Here is a 14192-nt window from a genome sequence, read left to right on the forward strand (position 1 = left end):
GACATGGCCATGGGATCTATGCACGTTTCGGTCGATATCGATCCAATTATGCATGCATGGATCCAGCAGAGTGCAATAGCATGTAGTACGACGACGACCCTAGTCAAGGGATGAACGGCAGCGGCTAGTCCTGTAATCCTGTTCTTGCTGCACGCACTACCTAGCTGATCGGTGGGGGGCATGGGAGCCCCTTCCAAATGTTTGCCATGCTCCATGGAGTCAAAGATTGCTGGGCGCCTCCAAGGGGGAAGAAGACAAGTCCGCGGCTGCCCGTCAAAGATGAGCCCCTAACAATTTGTTCTGATCCATCCCTACTGTAGTAGAAGAAAAGGAAACGAAAGAAAAGGAAACGAAATGCCATTTATGGTGCTCAGCCCAAGCATGACAATATGGGCCTAAGCAAGCAGGCCTATTTGTGCTTGGATTTGTCTCCTCTGTCTTTCGGAGCCCGTGCCATGCCCAATAGAACCAACATAGTGCGACTGTATCACTGTACATTGTTTAATTGTTGGGGTCAATAATATAAACTAGCTGGCACCCGCGCGTTGCCACAAGACGAGTCAAGATTGTAAATTGCTATCTACATATGTTTTACATATACTATATATTGTTAGTGTATACCCAATATCAATACCAATATGTACTAATATTGTTGTATGTATTATGACACTATATTATATGGTATGTATGCTATTGTAGTTAGCTCACACAACATGTGTTAACTAATATGAGTTATATACCATATGTATATCACTATATCAATATGTATATATGTCATATACAATATGCTATTAGTTAATATGTGTAATATGCATATAAATATAACAACATTGTAATGTGGTATATGGTATATATGGATACCAAACCATGTATATGTATACAACATATTGCAAATATATTAGACATACATATTTATTAATCATACATGTAATTATATGTAACATATAGCATATAATATATGGTTACAATATTATATACATACATAACATATATGTTGTATTATAGTGGACACATATGAACATATTAATATGGTATGTTACATTAACATATATGTACAATGTAATAGCATAACATATAATATGTTATACCATATATAACATATTGTATATGGTATAACATATACGTATCAACATAGCATATATTATATAATATGGTATAACACGTTATATATTGTATCCATATATTATATATAGCATATAATATGCTATGTCATAATATATATATATATATATATATATATATATATATATATATTATTCCATTATATATTTTAATATGTAACATCTATATGTATAATATGTTATATGATATATATACAATATATATGTATATATGTTATACCATCATAATATATGGATATACAATGTAATATGCAACCATATGATATGTTATACAAAAAAACAACATATGTATCCATATAATATATAATATGTACAATATAATATAGCATTATTATGGTACCATTATCCATATATAACATATGTCTTAATATATAATACGTTACTAATAACTATATATTATATATAACAAATTATATGTATGGGTATAACATATTGTATCCATATAGCAAGATGGTATAATATATATATTGTATACATATCATATATGTTATACCATATATAATATATTTTATACTATATAATTACATATATAAGTACATATGGATACATATTATATAACATATATGTATATGTAATTACATGTATGTATCAATGTGTAATTATATACCATATATGTTATATAGAGATAATGGTACCATATATATTATATATGTTATATAATATATATCCATGTATGTATTCATGTGTAATTATATATCATATATGTAATTATATGTTGTATACATATATATCCATGTAGTATATACTAACAATATAGTATCATGTATCTATATGGTACATATTATGCGATCATGTACTATACATACATACGTAATTGTTAGTAATATGTAATATGGTACATATTATGCGATCATGTACTATGCATACATACGTAATTGTTAGTAATATGTAATATTGTAACGTATATGTTATGTTGTATATATTACTGTAACACATATGGTATATATATATATGTATTACTATTTATATACATACAATTACAATTATATGTGGTAATATGTAATATCCGTGTGTGTATATACATGTTATGTAATATGGATACAATATTGAAATGGTAAAAATGTATTTAAATTGACCATCATAAAGAAACATACATTTTCACGAAGTAATCTAGTGTTAAAAATAATTTTAAAAATTATTATAGCACATGAGAGAAATATTAGTGAATTTTTCTAGATCTCTGAGGATTTTTTTGAGGGTTTAAAAATTACAACAAGTTCTAAAAATTACAACAAGTTTTATTTTGAAACCTGCACAAATTATTAAGGTGAATCTTTTTAAAATAGATTTATCATGAATGTTAGAGCACGTAGAAAAAGTTCATGAATTCTAAAGCATAATAGCCTCACTGTCCGAATAGATAAATGTCCGAATAGAGTACTAAGGGCCTGTTTGTTTGAGCTGGAGATTGTGAAAAACAGCTTATAGATTGTGGATTGTAAGAAGCTGAATTGTAAAATCTGGATTGTAAAAGTTGGATTGTGGATTGTTACAATTTGGTGGAAGACGGATTGCTGGATTATTACAATCTGTGTGTTAGATTGTAACAATCCAATTTTTCTAACCAGCTGTTTGTTTCAGTTTTTGAATTGTGATCATAATCCAGTTTTTACAATCTAGCTGTTTATTTCAGCTTTTAGATTTTGATCATAATTCAGATTTTACAATCTAAAACAAACAGAGTCTAAGACCATCTCCAACGGTTTCCCTTCAGGGACCAAAATCCCTTCACGACGGGATTTTCTTTCCCTTCAGCGCTCCAACAGTTTCCCTTCACGGTTCCCGTCACGACGGGATTCCCAGGGTCATTCCCTTCAGGACGGGATTCTCTCTTCTTTCCCTTCGCGATTCCCCTCCAGGGGAAGCTGTTGGAGATGAGAGGAAATAAAGGGAATGAGAACGGGGAAGGGAATAGGGAAGGGAACGAAATGAAGGGAATATGGTTGGAGATGGTCTAAGAAGGAAGGAGAAGAGGCTGGTAGGACTGTATGTCTATGGATACTGTTCATTATGTGGGCAAAAATTCACGAACTTGGATGCGTTAAGATTGCGCCAATACATCTCAGGAACTGTGATGGCTCAGGATCTCTGTTCTTGTACTGTCTGCACGTCCTTCTTAATAGACATGTGCGGGTTGGTTTCTCGAGTTGTAAAATAAGCGTCACATCAAAAAGAAAGTGGCACGGCTGATTTATATATATCCACCAAATCTGTGTTCTGAACTCTAGGTGAATAGGCAACACCGCAGCAGTCGCCAAAAGCCCAAGCACACTGGGCCGCTCTTTCCTCGAGGAATTGACTAGAGTACGACATTGCAGCAAGGCATGTTCGGGGCCTAGATTTTAGGCGCCTCACCTTCATGATCATCTGTGATCCTGATTTGACAAGGTGCGTCACCGTAAATATCCAGGACGCTGTTCGTGATCTCAGCTCTTTTCTGCATCCAAGCCCCACGTACAAATGCTCGGAAATTGAACCCCAAATCGCTGTGTTTAATTTTATTTTCTGCTGCAGTATATATCAATCAAAATCTCCATTCAAAAAATATCAATCCAAATGCGCCCGTGCCAACAATGATGAATCTGAATCATGTGACGCCCGTAGGTTCACATGGCCGGGCCACCCACAATTCGATCGATCGATCCATCGGTTAAACAGAGCGAAGGCAACTGCATGCGTCCGAAATCTGAATCAGGTTAACGTACTGGCCGGCGAGTAAATTGAAAGCCACATGCTCGCCGGAAATGGTCGTCCCTAGGGCGCGCTAGGCGTGCCAAAAGCGGGCGTCGTGACAAGCCACCATAACGACGTCCGGCCGGTCAGATGGCTTGCTTTCTTGTTGGCCATCGCCATCACCTGTGGTACTAATGCCAATCCCAATGCCACACCATATATAAATAGATAATAGACATCAATTATCCCGATACATTGTATTTAAATTGTGATACGCATTCTCTCCTCAGGTCTTACAAAAGCTATCACAATACATGTCCATGTTAGATTCATCCATTAGATTTTGAACCTAGCTAATATTTTATGAAACATACTAATTCATTTTTTTCTTCATTTAATACAATGACACGTCATTTTTTGATCTACCTGTCTATTTGATTCATACGATATTATACATATTACATAATGGAGTATTGGGAGGGGCCTACTAGCTGCTGCTGCTACCATAAGTAGCACGCATGTGATGGATATGTAGCACTTGCACTGATCCATCCATATCTGAATCGGCTTGGTTTATCATCACTTCTCGTCACTGCATTGATTGTGTGGTCTCGTTCAGGTGCTGCGCCTGCTAAACGTTACGTTGTGTTGTGTTGTGCCCTTTGCATGCCTTGTCGCGGAGTTGCATGTCGCCGGACGGACGGACGGCTAGCTGCTAGGTCCGCGGCTCCGGCCGGTTGCGCGGCCTAATCATTGGAGAAGGGGATCGGATCGGATCCAACAGCGTTGTGGCCGGCCGTCAGGTGATGGGAGCCGTTGCAAGTCGTTCCCGGGGCGGGGCAATCATGCGTCAAGTACAGCCTCCGTTTCGCATAGGGGCTGATTGTTTGTACGCTCAAGCAGCGAGCCCGATTTTTAACCGCTCTTTGATCCACTCATATAGATCAGCTCATTTATTAATATTATAAAATTATTTTTTAACAACTAATTATATTATCAATATCTGTATTTATTTATATGATCTTAAATTCAATTAAATAAGTAGAAACTCAACTTAATCTGTCTAGAAAGATACAATCAATCATACTCTTCACGCACGCACCTCGACCCGCATGAGATGAACAGATTGATTGCTACATTCACTAGAGGTGTCCAACTGAGTCGCCCGGCATGGAACGGCCCGGGCCCATTTAGGCATAGCCCGTTTAGGCCTGTTAGCCAAGCGGGCTGAGCCATACCGATCCGCGTGCCAAACCTTAGGTCTAAGCACGACCTACTTATGATCGGGCCGTATTGTGTCGGCTCACGGTACGGTAGGTCTAATGAATTTTTTTACCCGTTAATCTGTTACCATATCAAAAATAAAAAAAATAGGTGCTATTCAGAATCGAATCCAAGATCTTGTGCTTAGAGTAAAATGTAATATCACTACACTATAATTCATATATAATGTTATCTCTAAATGAATCATATATATTCTTAAAAAATAAAAAACTTAAATAGACCGTATCCTACTGACATGGTGTGCCGCATCGCCAGTCCAGGCACGGTCCATCTAACCATGCCATATTGGCCAGCCTGTTTCCTACCAGGCGAGGTCATGCTTGGGGTGAACAAAAATATCATGCCTCGTGCCAATCTATTTGACCCCACGCAATTGGACACCTCTAGCATGCACCTTGTCCTGGGTTTCTTAGGATTCGCGAGACGGGAACTGCGAAGTATCATCGACCAACACTTCGTTCCGAAAATATGCAGGATTATATAGGTCCGTGCGTGCACAAGCTAGCCTTTGTGGATCCATTGTGCACTGGCGGTCAACAACAGGTGCTTTGGTGAGTTTCAGACCTTGGTACCAGTTGTCTAGCCCCGTCTGGACGAATTGGACTGGGTTCGAATTCCTACGACTGCGTTGGAATTCAAATCAAATCCTACGAACTCCTAGATCGATTCCCTCGTTCGAACACCCCTCTGGGTTTTCTAACCTGTGCCATCCGCCTGTACGAACGAAACTTTGAAGAACCACGCAGGTTAAACCCGGATGCAAGTTGCAGGTACGGATGAAAAGCTTCCACTACTTCCACGGATCGAGGAAGGAAATGGCGCGCAACTGATACGTACGAGTACGAGGCTACTGCATGCTAAAGTTGGAGTAACTGGGGAAGTGGAAAAGGGCTTTGAGATTAGTGGGCAGCATGAAAAAACTGGCCGCGTAACACAAGAGCCAAAAGGCACGAACAGGAAATGCAGGGTGGTACTGCAGCATGCGTGCGAAATGAACAGCAACAGCAAATCGGTCCATCCTTTCTTTTCACAGCGAAAAAACTGTTAGGCATACTTACTGCAATATTTTTGCAACAAATGGAAGGGGACTTTCAACGAGTGGCGTAGTCGTAACAAAAAACGGGGGTGTTTCAGACAATTACGACGGGAAATGACGGTGTACAGTGACACCATATGATTGTTAGACTATATTCCTTGTGTCTGCAAGACAAGCAGGTCATGTGTGCTCCTACTTTGCAAGGTGAAAAGGTTGTAGAAACTCACATGCCAATTTTCTTAGATCTTAGATGATTATAGAAAAAAAAGTCTAAATTATTCATCTGAATTATTCTATTGTATGGATAACCTCTTGAACTTAAAAACCGTTTATTTAACCTTAAACTTTAAATATTGGATCACATAACCCTCGAGTGGTTTGTAACAGCGTTTTTGATGGTGTGGTTGCAACGTCACCTATTTTTACCATGTGGCTACCACGTCATCTCTCTCTGCTTGCTACCGCCTTGCACCACAACCTCTTTAGCTTGTCGTGATCCGCCGAGCAGCGCCTATAACAGGCCTTGAAGCCCTCTCTCCTTCCTACATTTCTCCCTCAAACGAAACCAAAAACCAAAGATGTCATCCCCTTTCTTCCCAAGCTCCGGCCAACGCCGCGCCACCTTCTCGAAGCTCCATTGCTCGAACCAAGTGCACCACCGTGACCGCCTAATTCTCATGGTTACATTTGGCCACTCCCCCCACCTCAATTCACGCCGAGCCTGAAACGCCCAAATTAGGCCACTACCGTCGCCTCCATCGATTTCTTCTCACCGGTAGGGCCCCGAGCCAATTCTTCTCTCCCTCACCATCTCCTAGCCCCCACCTAGCTCCCCGCACCTCCAATTTGTGCTCTTGAACATCGGGGTGAGCCCATAACGTGCCGCCTCTGTCTTGGCCGTCGCTCGCCATCGCCGGCCTTGTAGGAGGCACCTCCCTCTAATCCAAGCATCGGCCTTGCTCCGCAATGGCCCGTAGGTGCTCTAGCCGATGCCAATTGGCCCGAAGATTCCTGGTCTTCTATCCTCTCTCTAGTGGCCGAACCTCCATGCCACCGTTGCTCGCTGGGATTTTTCACGCTGTTCGCCAATCGGAGGAGTTCATCTTTCCCCCCTCTCGCTCCTCTAGCATCTCACCAAAAAACCAAGCCCGGGATGCCCAAGTTTTGTCGAACAAGATCAATCATCACCGGCCATCGATCCTCGGCTTCTACCTCCCGCCATGGGCTTGCTCCTTGCCCTCGCTCCAACGAGAAAAATATGAAATGCGGGCCTACTTGCCACGTATGTACTACTATGTCAGCGAAAATGATATTATGAGCTACCACATCATTAAAACCATTGTTACAAACCACTTTAAGGGGTCATGTGATTAATCCTTTAAAGTTCAAGGGTTTAAATAAACAGTTTTAAAGTTTCGGAAGTTATTCGGACACTAGGAATAATTTAGAAGAGTAATTTGGACTTTTCTCATGATTATATATCCACGCCACACGCCTTTTAATTTTCAGTTGCCTGAAATTTAGGAGACGTGATTAGGCAACAAGGTTAGTGACGACGGTGGCTTTTCAGCGAACGGCAAGTTTAAAAGGAGGTTGGCAGGCTGCTGACCGACCCCACGAAGGGGGCAGACGTGGGGGTGCAACAGCGAAGCGGTGGGGGCATCGTCTGCTCCGGGTGGCGAATGACGACTAGTGGGTTATGCAGGGGAGGGGACGAGTGGAGACGACCAGCAAAACTTGGTTAGCGCAGCGACGGTGGGTTCGGCAGCAGTAGCGCTGCCAAAGACGAGTTGAGATGTGCTGGAGGGGGGTTTGCGAGCACACGAGCCGTTGGAGACGTGTGCAGGTAGGGGGCAGGTGAGCTCCCCACGTTGGCACACGAAGAAGAAGAAGAGAGGAGTGTATAATCCTAATTTAATGGTTGTCCCTCGTGGGCTGAAAGCCCCCAAATTTTGAGTCACTTGAACAATAGCACCGGTGCATTGCCCTTATATATAATGGCCTGGAGTTCGCATATCCGATTGAAAATTCCTGCCAGTGCCAGATCGAACAACTCGATGAATCAAACTGGTGCCGGTTGTTGCTCGATCTTCCACGGAGATCAACGAACAAGATCGTTTGTTGACGCCCCTGCGCGCGGCCCATACTGGAATCGGCACAGGCCAGTGCAGCGCATCGCCCGCAAAAACTCGCCAAAACCCTCGCCCTCGCGTACGAAATCGCGGAAACCCCCCTCCAACGGCGCCAGAATCACGGGGCCGTCCCCGACACTTGGACCGTGACGCCCAAGTGTTTCCTCCTTTCCTTTGACCACCGAACCCATACGGCTGGCTGTCCCCCGGACGCCGCTCCCCACGGTTCAGCTCCGTTCCTCCCCCTCCTCCGCCTCCGGCTCTCTCTATATAGCCGCCCACCGGGGAAACGGTCCGCTCGCGCGTTCCCCACTTGGCCACTCCACTACTAGCCCGCTCGTAAGCCTCGGCGAAAAACAACCTCGTGCATCGTCTACCGAGAGTGAGAGAGAGGAGAGAATTGGCGAGGTGAGGAGGGATGGGGATGAGGCCTGGGTGGGTGGGGGCGCTGGTGGAGGAGAGCTTCTTCGTGGGGTGCGCGGCGCACGAGAACCGCAAGAAGAACGAGAAGAACATCTTCTGCCTCGGCTGCTGCGCCAGCATCTGCCCGCACTGCGCCCCCGCGCACCGCCACCACCCGCTCATCCAGGTAATCCTCCTCTCGCCAGTCGTCCCCTTCCTGCGGGCTGCATGCTCACGATCGAGTCCGGCAACCATCTGCTGATCACTCACTCGCCATGCGTCACTGCACACACACTGATTCCTCTCTGATGACATGTTTAAGCACGCAGGCAACTCTTGCTAGTACAGTATGTACATGGTCCGTTACTTACTGCTGATCCTGTGCTTAGTTGGGTATTGTTCATTTGTTCTTGCTGAATTCTGTGCTTCGGTGGGTGCAGGGAGGCTTTGTACATGTTTGGCCTGATTAGCCTTTTGGTATGCGTACTAGATGGAGAACTGTAGCTACTCCTTGCTAGGTTTTGGTCTTGATTATAGTATAGTGGCTTTGGTTGGGCTTAATTGCGGCGGAGTTTGTGTTAGCGCAGTTCCTAGGCAATTAACACCGTAGCCCTTTTGGAACCCTGTGCTCACACTCATCTTTCGGCTTCCCCTTGTCGTTTTCTGTGCCTCAATCCGGATGCCCTCGTTTAACTCACACCTCGCCTAATTACCCCGAAAGCCGACTTTTAGTTACTCTTTCCCGATTTTGAAAACTGCGTCTTCATGAATCGTTTCACAAAACCGTGTGTGCGTAAATGAAAACTTGTAGTAGTTCTTTTGCAACTCCCCTCTTTCCAATTCGTTTCCTGCGCTGCCTCTCGCTGCCAATTCGCTGCATTTCCCTCTCCCTTTGTGTGCCCTGTCGTCCTGCTCTGGCTCGGTTTGGTGGCAGGAGTAACTCTATTGGGAGACGGGAAGAGACAAGTTGCGAGTGCTGATGCGCCTTGGCCACACAACCCAAGCAAGCACAGCCTTAGAATTAAGCCGAATTCCCATCCAACCAATGCTCCACGAAGTAAATTCTAGAATACTACTAAGTCCTACAAAGATTTCTTTTTCTGTGATAATATATGTTTTTTCTTTTATCTTCAATCTAACTGTTAAATAAAAAATATAGGACTGAATTAAGATCTTATAAAAATCTTTCATAGGAAGTTACTATAAAATTTATATCTCACCACCACTGACATGCTCCGTTGCTCCCTTCTTCTCTTGCTCTCTGGCTTGCTCGCTCGCCTGCAAAAGTCGCAGCAAAGGCTGACACCGTCGGCTCCCTCTCATCCCTGGGTCTGGGTGCGCCTTGACCTTTCCACTCTCGCTGATCTCTTGATCCTAAAGCTGTGGCCTGCCTTTTAACGGCGCTAATAGTGAATCAACTGTTGCTGGGAGACGTCTTCTCTTCTCTGCTACTCGAATTCCTGCAAGATATCTGTGAAATTCTTGTATTCTGAAGTCGAGGCCGCGCCCTTAATTCCAGAGTGTGCTGCTGCAACCACTGCGAAGAACATTTGCAAGCCGTAAGCCCGTAACACACATGGGCTGGGGACTTATCCAGATTGTTTTGCCATGTATAGCAAAGCCCCCCCCCCCCACTCCCCGGCGCAACGAAGGCGCTGGTTGGTTGATAAATGGGTGGGCATCCTGGGGCAACTACTGGCACGTAAAATAGTTGCAGTAGCAGTGCCGCTGCTGCTGCCACTGGTTATTACTGCGCCCATGGCCATGCCTGAGTTGGTGAAGTTACTATGCATGCATGGTAAAAGAGGGGTCCTGTCCTCCTGTTACCAAACAAGGGCCTCGGCACTGTTGCTCCCCTCTGTGTAATCCCGGCTCGATCGGCTACCCTCCAAGGAGTAGGACCTTGATGGTCTGATGCTGTTCATCCATTCAGGCTACAGTTTGGTTGTGGTGCTGCTCTCTGGACTCTGCTGCGTGCCGAGTGGCCGAACCAGAGGCTCCTTGTTGCGCTCCTGACTTTTTACTTCTTACCCTGGGGTTAATCCGGAGGGTGAGTTTTGACCCTTGTGCCCTCTGGATGTTGCTTGGATTTTGCGGCCAAGCGCAGGGGCGTTTTCGTCGTTCCGTCCCTCCTCGCTGAGGCTCCCTACAGTGGAAGCGCTCTTGGTTTCTTCGCGATAAGGATGGCGACGAGCCGCGGGTCAAAGCGTCGCAATTATTACCGGCGACTCACCAGGCCCTTCAGCGTGCATCCGGATGGAATTGTTACTGTGGTCACGTACCTCATCAAGTTCACACACGACACACACCAGCCTGGATACTAAAATTCGAGAAGATTCTTTGTTGATTAGTGATCATTACCGTGTTCTCCATGTGTGTATACAAGTGCTGTACCCGGGACCGTATAAATACGTTTCTTTCGTGTATTGTACTTGATCAGGTGCGGAGGTACGTGTACAATGACGTGGTGCGGCTGGACGATCTGGATAGGCTCGTCGACTGCTCCTTTGTTCAGGTGATCTACCACTCCCAGGCAGCCAGGCCTAAAATCCTGCTACTGCCGCTGCAACGGTGATTGGACATGGATCGTTGCATGCCTGATCTTTTTTCTTATTATCTCTTGGTTCTCTGCATGCATGCATGCAGCCCTACACGATCAACAGTGCAAAGGTGATCTTTCTGAAGCCGCGGCCTCAGTCCAGGCCCTTCAAGGGCTCTGGCAACGTCTGCTTGACATGTGACAGGATCCTCCAGGAGCCTTTCCACTTCTGCTGCCTCTCTTGCAAGGTAGAGATAGCATAGATCTTGTACTGTACGTGACAGCAGCTTGGTTAATTCCAGTGTGCCACCCTGGCACGTTAATCAGTAGTTAGTTATGATTATCCATGAGGTAATTAAGCTAGAATGGTTGCACGCACGCGTCCATGCAGGTGGATCATGTGATGATGCAGGGAGGGGACCTGTCCAACATCGTGTACGTGCCGGACCTGGGCTGCGGCTTCCCGCGGTTCGAGAACCTCCGCGTCGACGGGTTCGACGACGACGCCGGTCAGTACGGCCAGGTCACCCCCAACTCCATCCTCGAGGACCCGACACAGCGCACCAACGGGGGCAGCGCCAGCGGCGGCTCCAGCAACGCTTCCAGGAACGCACGGCGCGGCAGTGATGACGTCCCGAGGAAGAAGAAAGGCGGCGGCGGCGGCGGCTTCTTCCCTCAGATCGTCCTGTCTCTCGGCAACAGGAGGAAGGGCGCGCCCCATAGGGCGCCACTCGCCTAACCGAGCTGCAGCTAGCCACCCCATCGCGCGCTAGTATATATGTGTGTTATTATGTTGTTTATTACCATTAGCCTAGTAGTGTTAGTAGTACTCCGTTCAGTACTTAAGTGTAATCCTATGATTAGCCATGTAGAGAGAGAGTGAGGAGGAGAGAGAGGGTGTGTTGGTTGGTTGGATGCTGGTTGCTGAGACGTCTGAGAGAGACGGATGGCCTTTTCTAGGGCCATCTTGTTCCAGTGTTTTGACGAGACTTGAGAGGAGGCAGGGAGAAGCAAAGCTAAGCAGCTGCTGGTAGCAACCCCCCTGTTACAAGCCCAGGTGGGCACAGGCTCCTCGTGGGTCCCCTGCTGCAGGGTGGCCCCAAGGATACGTGGCTACCAATTTTGTACTCGATGTAACGGGGGTTACGCTTGCTCGATTGCATGCATGCGTACACCATTAATTCCAGGACCTATATATAATAGATGTTTGATGAATTGTGAGTTGTCGAAAATGTTGTTGCATCTTGTGATGGAGAATCGTGATTCACCCATGCATGCATGGGTAGGGTAGACAATGGTACTTGCATTGTGTTTAGGTCTCCATCGGTTTCATACTCATTGTCTGTCGTACGTGTCCCCTTTGACCGGCAAGGACGGGCCGGCGTGCTCGTCCTCCGTGTCGCGTTGGCGAAAAAATGTGCCCTTGAAGTGTCCCTTTAATTTGGTGACCTTGTTTCTTGGCATGGATGGGGTCGTGCATGCATGCATGGCGGTGACCAGATCGATCCAGACCCAAATCTGAGAAAGAAAGGTTTTACCCTATTGTCTGCTTGATGTGATAAATTTGAGCTACCGATACTTTTTAATCTATTGTCTTGTTGCTTCACTGCTCGCTGCAGAAACGACCATAGATCTTCCGTATTTTTTCAACCTCTTGTATGTCGTAGGAGTAACGTCGAATAATTCAAGTTCCCTGCAAAATTGCAAGCACCGGGTTCGTTCAATTTCCACGAGAATCGTCAAACGGCCCTTGAATCCGTCGTGACTCAGACTCACCCCGTTCCAAGCTATACTACTGTAGAGGGTAGACTGGACGTATCCTTGTTTTTTTTAAGGACTAGCCACTCACTAATCGTTGAGTTTTGATACGCCAGCTTGGTACGTTGCTACTCCCACACTACCCAACACAAACTTGTCACCTCGATCTGCTAGCTTGCCTGAGGTAACATCAGCTCGCTGGCTGGACTTGCAGCTCAGCAGCTAGCTCTGCTCGTAATCCAACAAGGGATTCGGCAACTTGGTGCCCTCCACGTGAAGAATCATGGCTTCGAGGTAAGAGTTGTTGGCTTGTTGCCTTGTCGGCGTAGAAGATGAGAGGTTGGAGCACGATAGATTTTCACCGAGACGAGAACCGTGGTCGCGTGACTCGATGGTCTTTATCTTTTCAGAGAGTTATTTAATCTGGACCATACCAACTTCACTGCAATATTTTTTTTTTGAATTTCTAGACTTTGAATTCTTAGTTTCTGGGTTTTGAAACTTGACAATTTAAAATCTGTAATATCAGTTGCTGGCCTTTTTAAGACTTCCGTTTTCACAATTGCCCGAGAAGCAACCAAACGCTGCCAGCCATGACAATCATCAGTTTAGTACCAGTCTAAACTGTGTGAAGTTCCGATTGGGCTAAAAACCAATACTACTACACGACCGCCAAACACATCTCATAGCACAAATCAGATCCAACGTGTTCCGAATTACGGTGCATTCGGGACTGCGGGCCATGTCGGTGTAAGCGTTTGGCAAAGCCTTTTATTTCTAAGACAGAGAAAGCAATCAGCAAAGCCTAAATGTAACGGGACAGACCTTTTGAGGCCCAAAGGTCACCGGTTTGCATCGGACTTTCATGTTGTATTAGAGACGTGGACGTTCGCTCGTGAGGTCTTTTATATTCTGTTAATTATACATTATATTTTTATTCATACTACTATTTTAAAGGAGCAATTAATAACTATATCATGTGATTCATATTCTTTTATAGCCGTCAGTTTGGTGTACATGATAGTTACACATGTAATTTACTCTTATAAGAGTATTCTATTCAGAGTTTTGTGTTCTAGATGGAGCATATATGATTCCATGAGATAAGTTCTTCCCTGAAGATTTTGTTTCGCATCGTATATTATATTTTAGCTTATGCTTTTGATGATTGAGCGTTGTTCGATTTTTGATAGCAAAGTTAGTTATATTAACTCATATTTTTTATGAGGTTATGAATTCGTGAAGAC

The 14192-nt window shown here is 44.8% G+C and overlaps 1 protein-coding gene across 1 annotated transcript; it reads left to right on the top strand.

Moving 5' to 3' along the window:
* The first annotated feature begins 8384 nt into the window (after positions 1-8384).
* LOC133931325 (protein RGF1 INDUCIBLE TRANSCRIPTION FACTOR 1-like) lies at positions 8385-12384 on the top strand. Its single transcript, XM_062378179.1, has 4 exons — positions 8385-8835; positions 11089-11163; positions 11295-11435; positions 11579-12384. The coding sequence occupies exons 1-4, from the start codon at positions 8665-8667 to the stop codon at positions 11924-11926; spliced, it is 735 nt and encodes a 244-aa protein (XP_062234163.1). The 5' UTR covers positions 8385-8664; the 3' UTR covers positions 11927-12384.
* The last annotated feature ends 1808 nt before the right edge of the window (positions 12385-14192 follow it).

The sequence above is a fragment of the Phragmites australis genome, chromosome 10 (genome assembly GCF_958298935.1).
Source record: "Phragmites australis chromosome 10, lpPhrAust1.1, whole genome shotgun sequence".
In the NCBI taxonomy this organism is placed as follows: Eukaryota; Viridiplantae; Streptophyta; class Magnoliopsida; order Poales; family Poaceae; genus Phragmites; species Phragmites australis.

Coding starts and splice junctions, on each gene's coding strand:
- LOC133931325 (XM_062378179.1), top strand. CDS start 8,665: ATGGGGATGAGGCCTGGGTGGGTGGGGGCGCTGGTGGAGGAGAGCTTC. Junction 8,836..11,088: donor GCCACCACCCGCTCATCCAG/GTAATCCTCCTC, acceptor GTACTTGATCAG/GTGCGGAGGTACGTGTACAA. Junction 11,164..11,294: donor TCGACTGCTCCTTTGTTCAG/GTGATCTACCAC, acceptor GCATGCATGCAG/CCCTACACGATCAACAGTGC.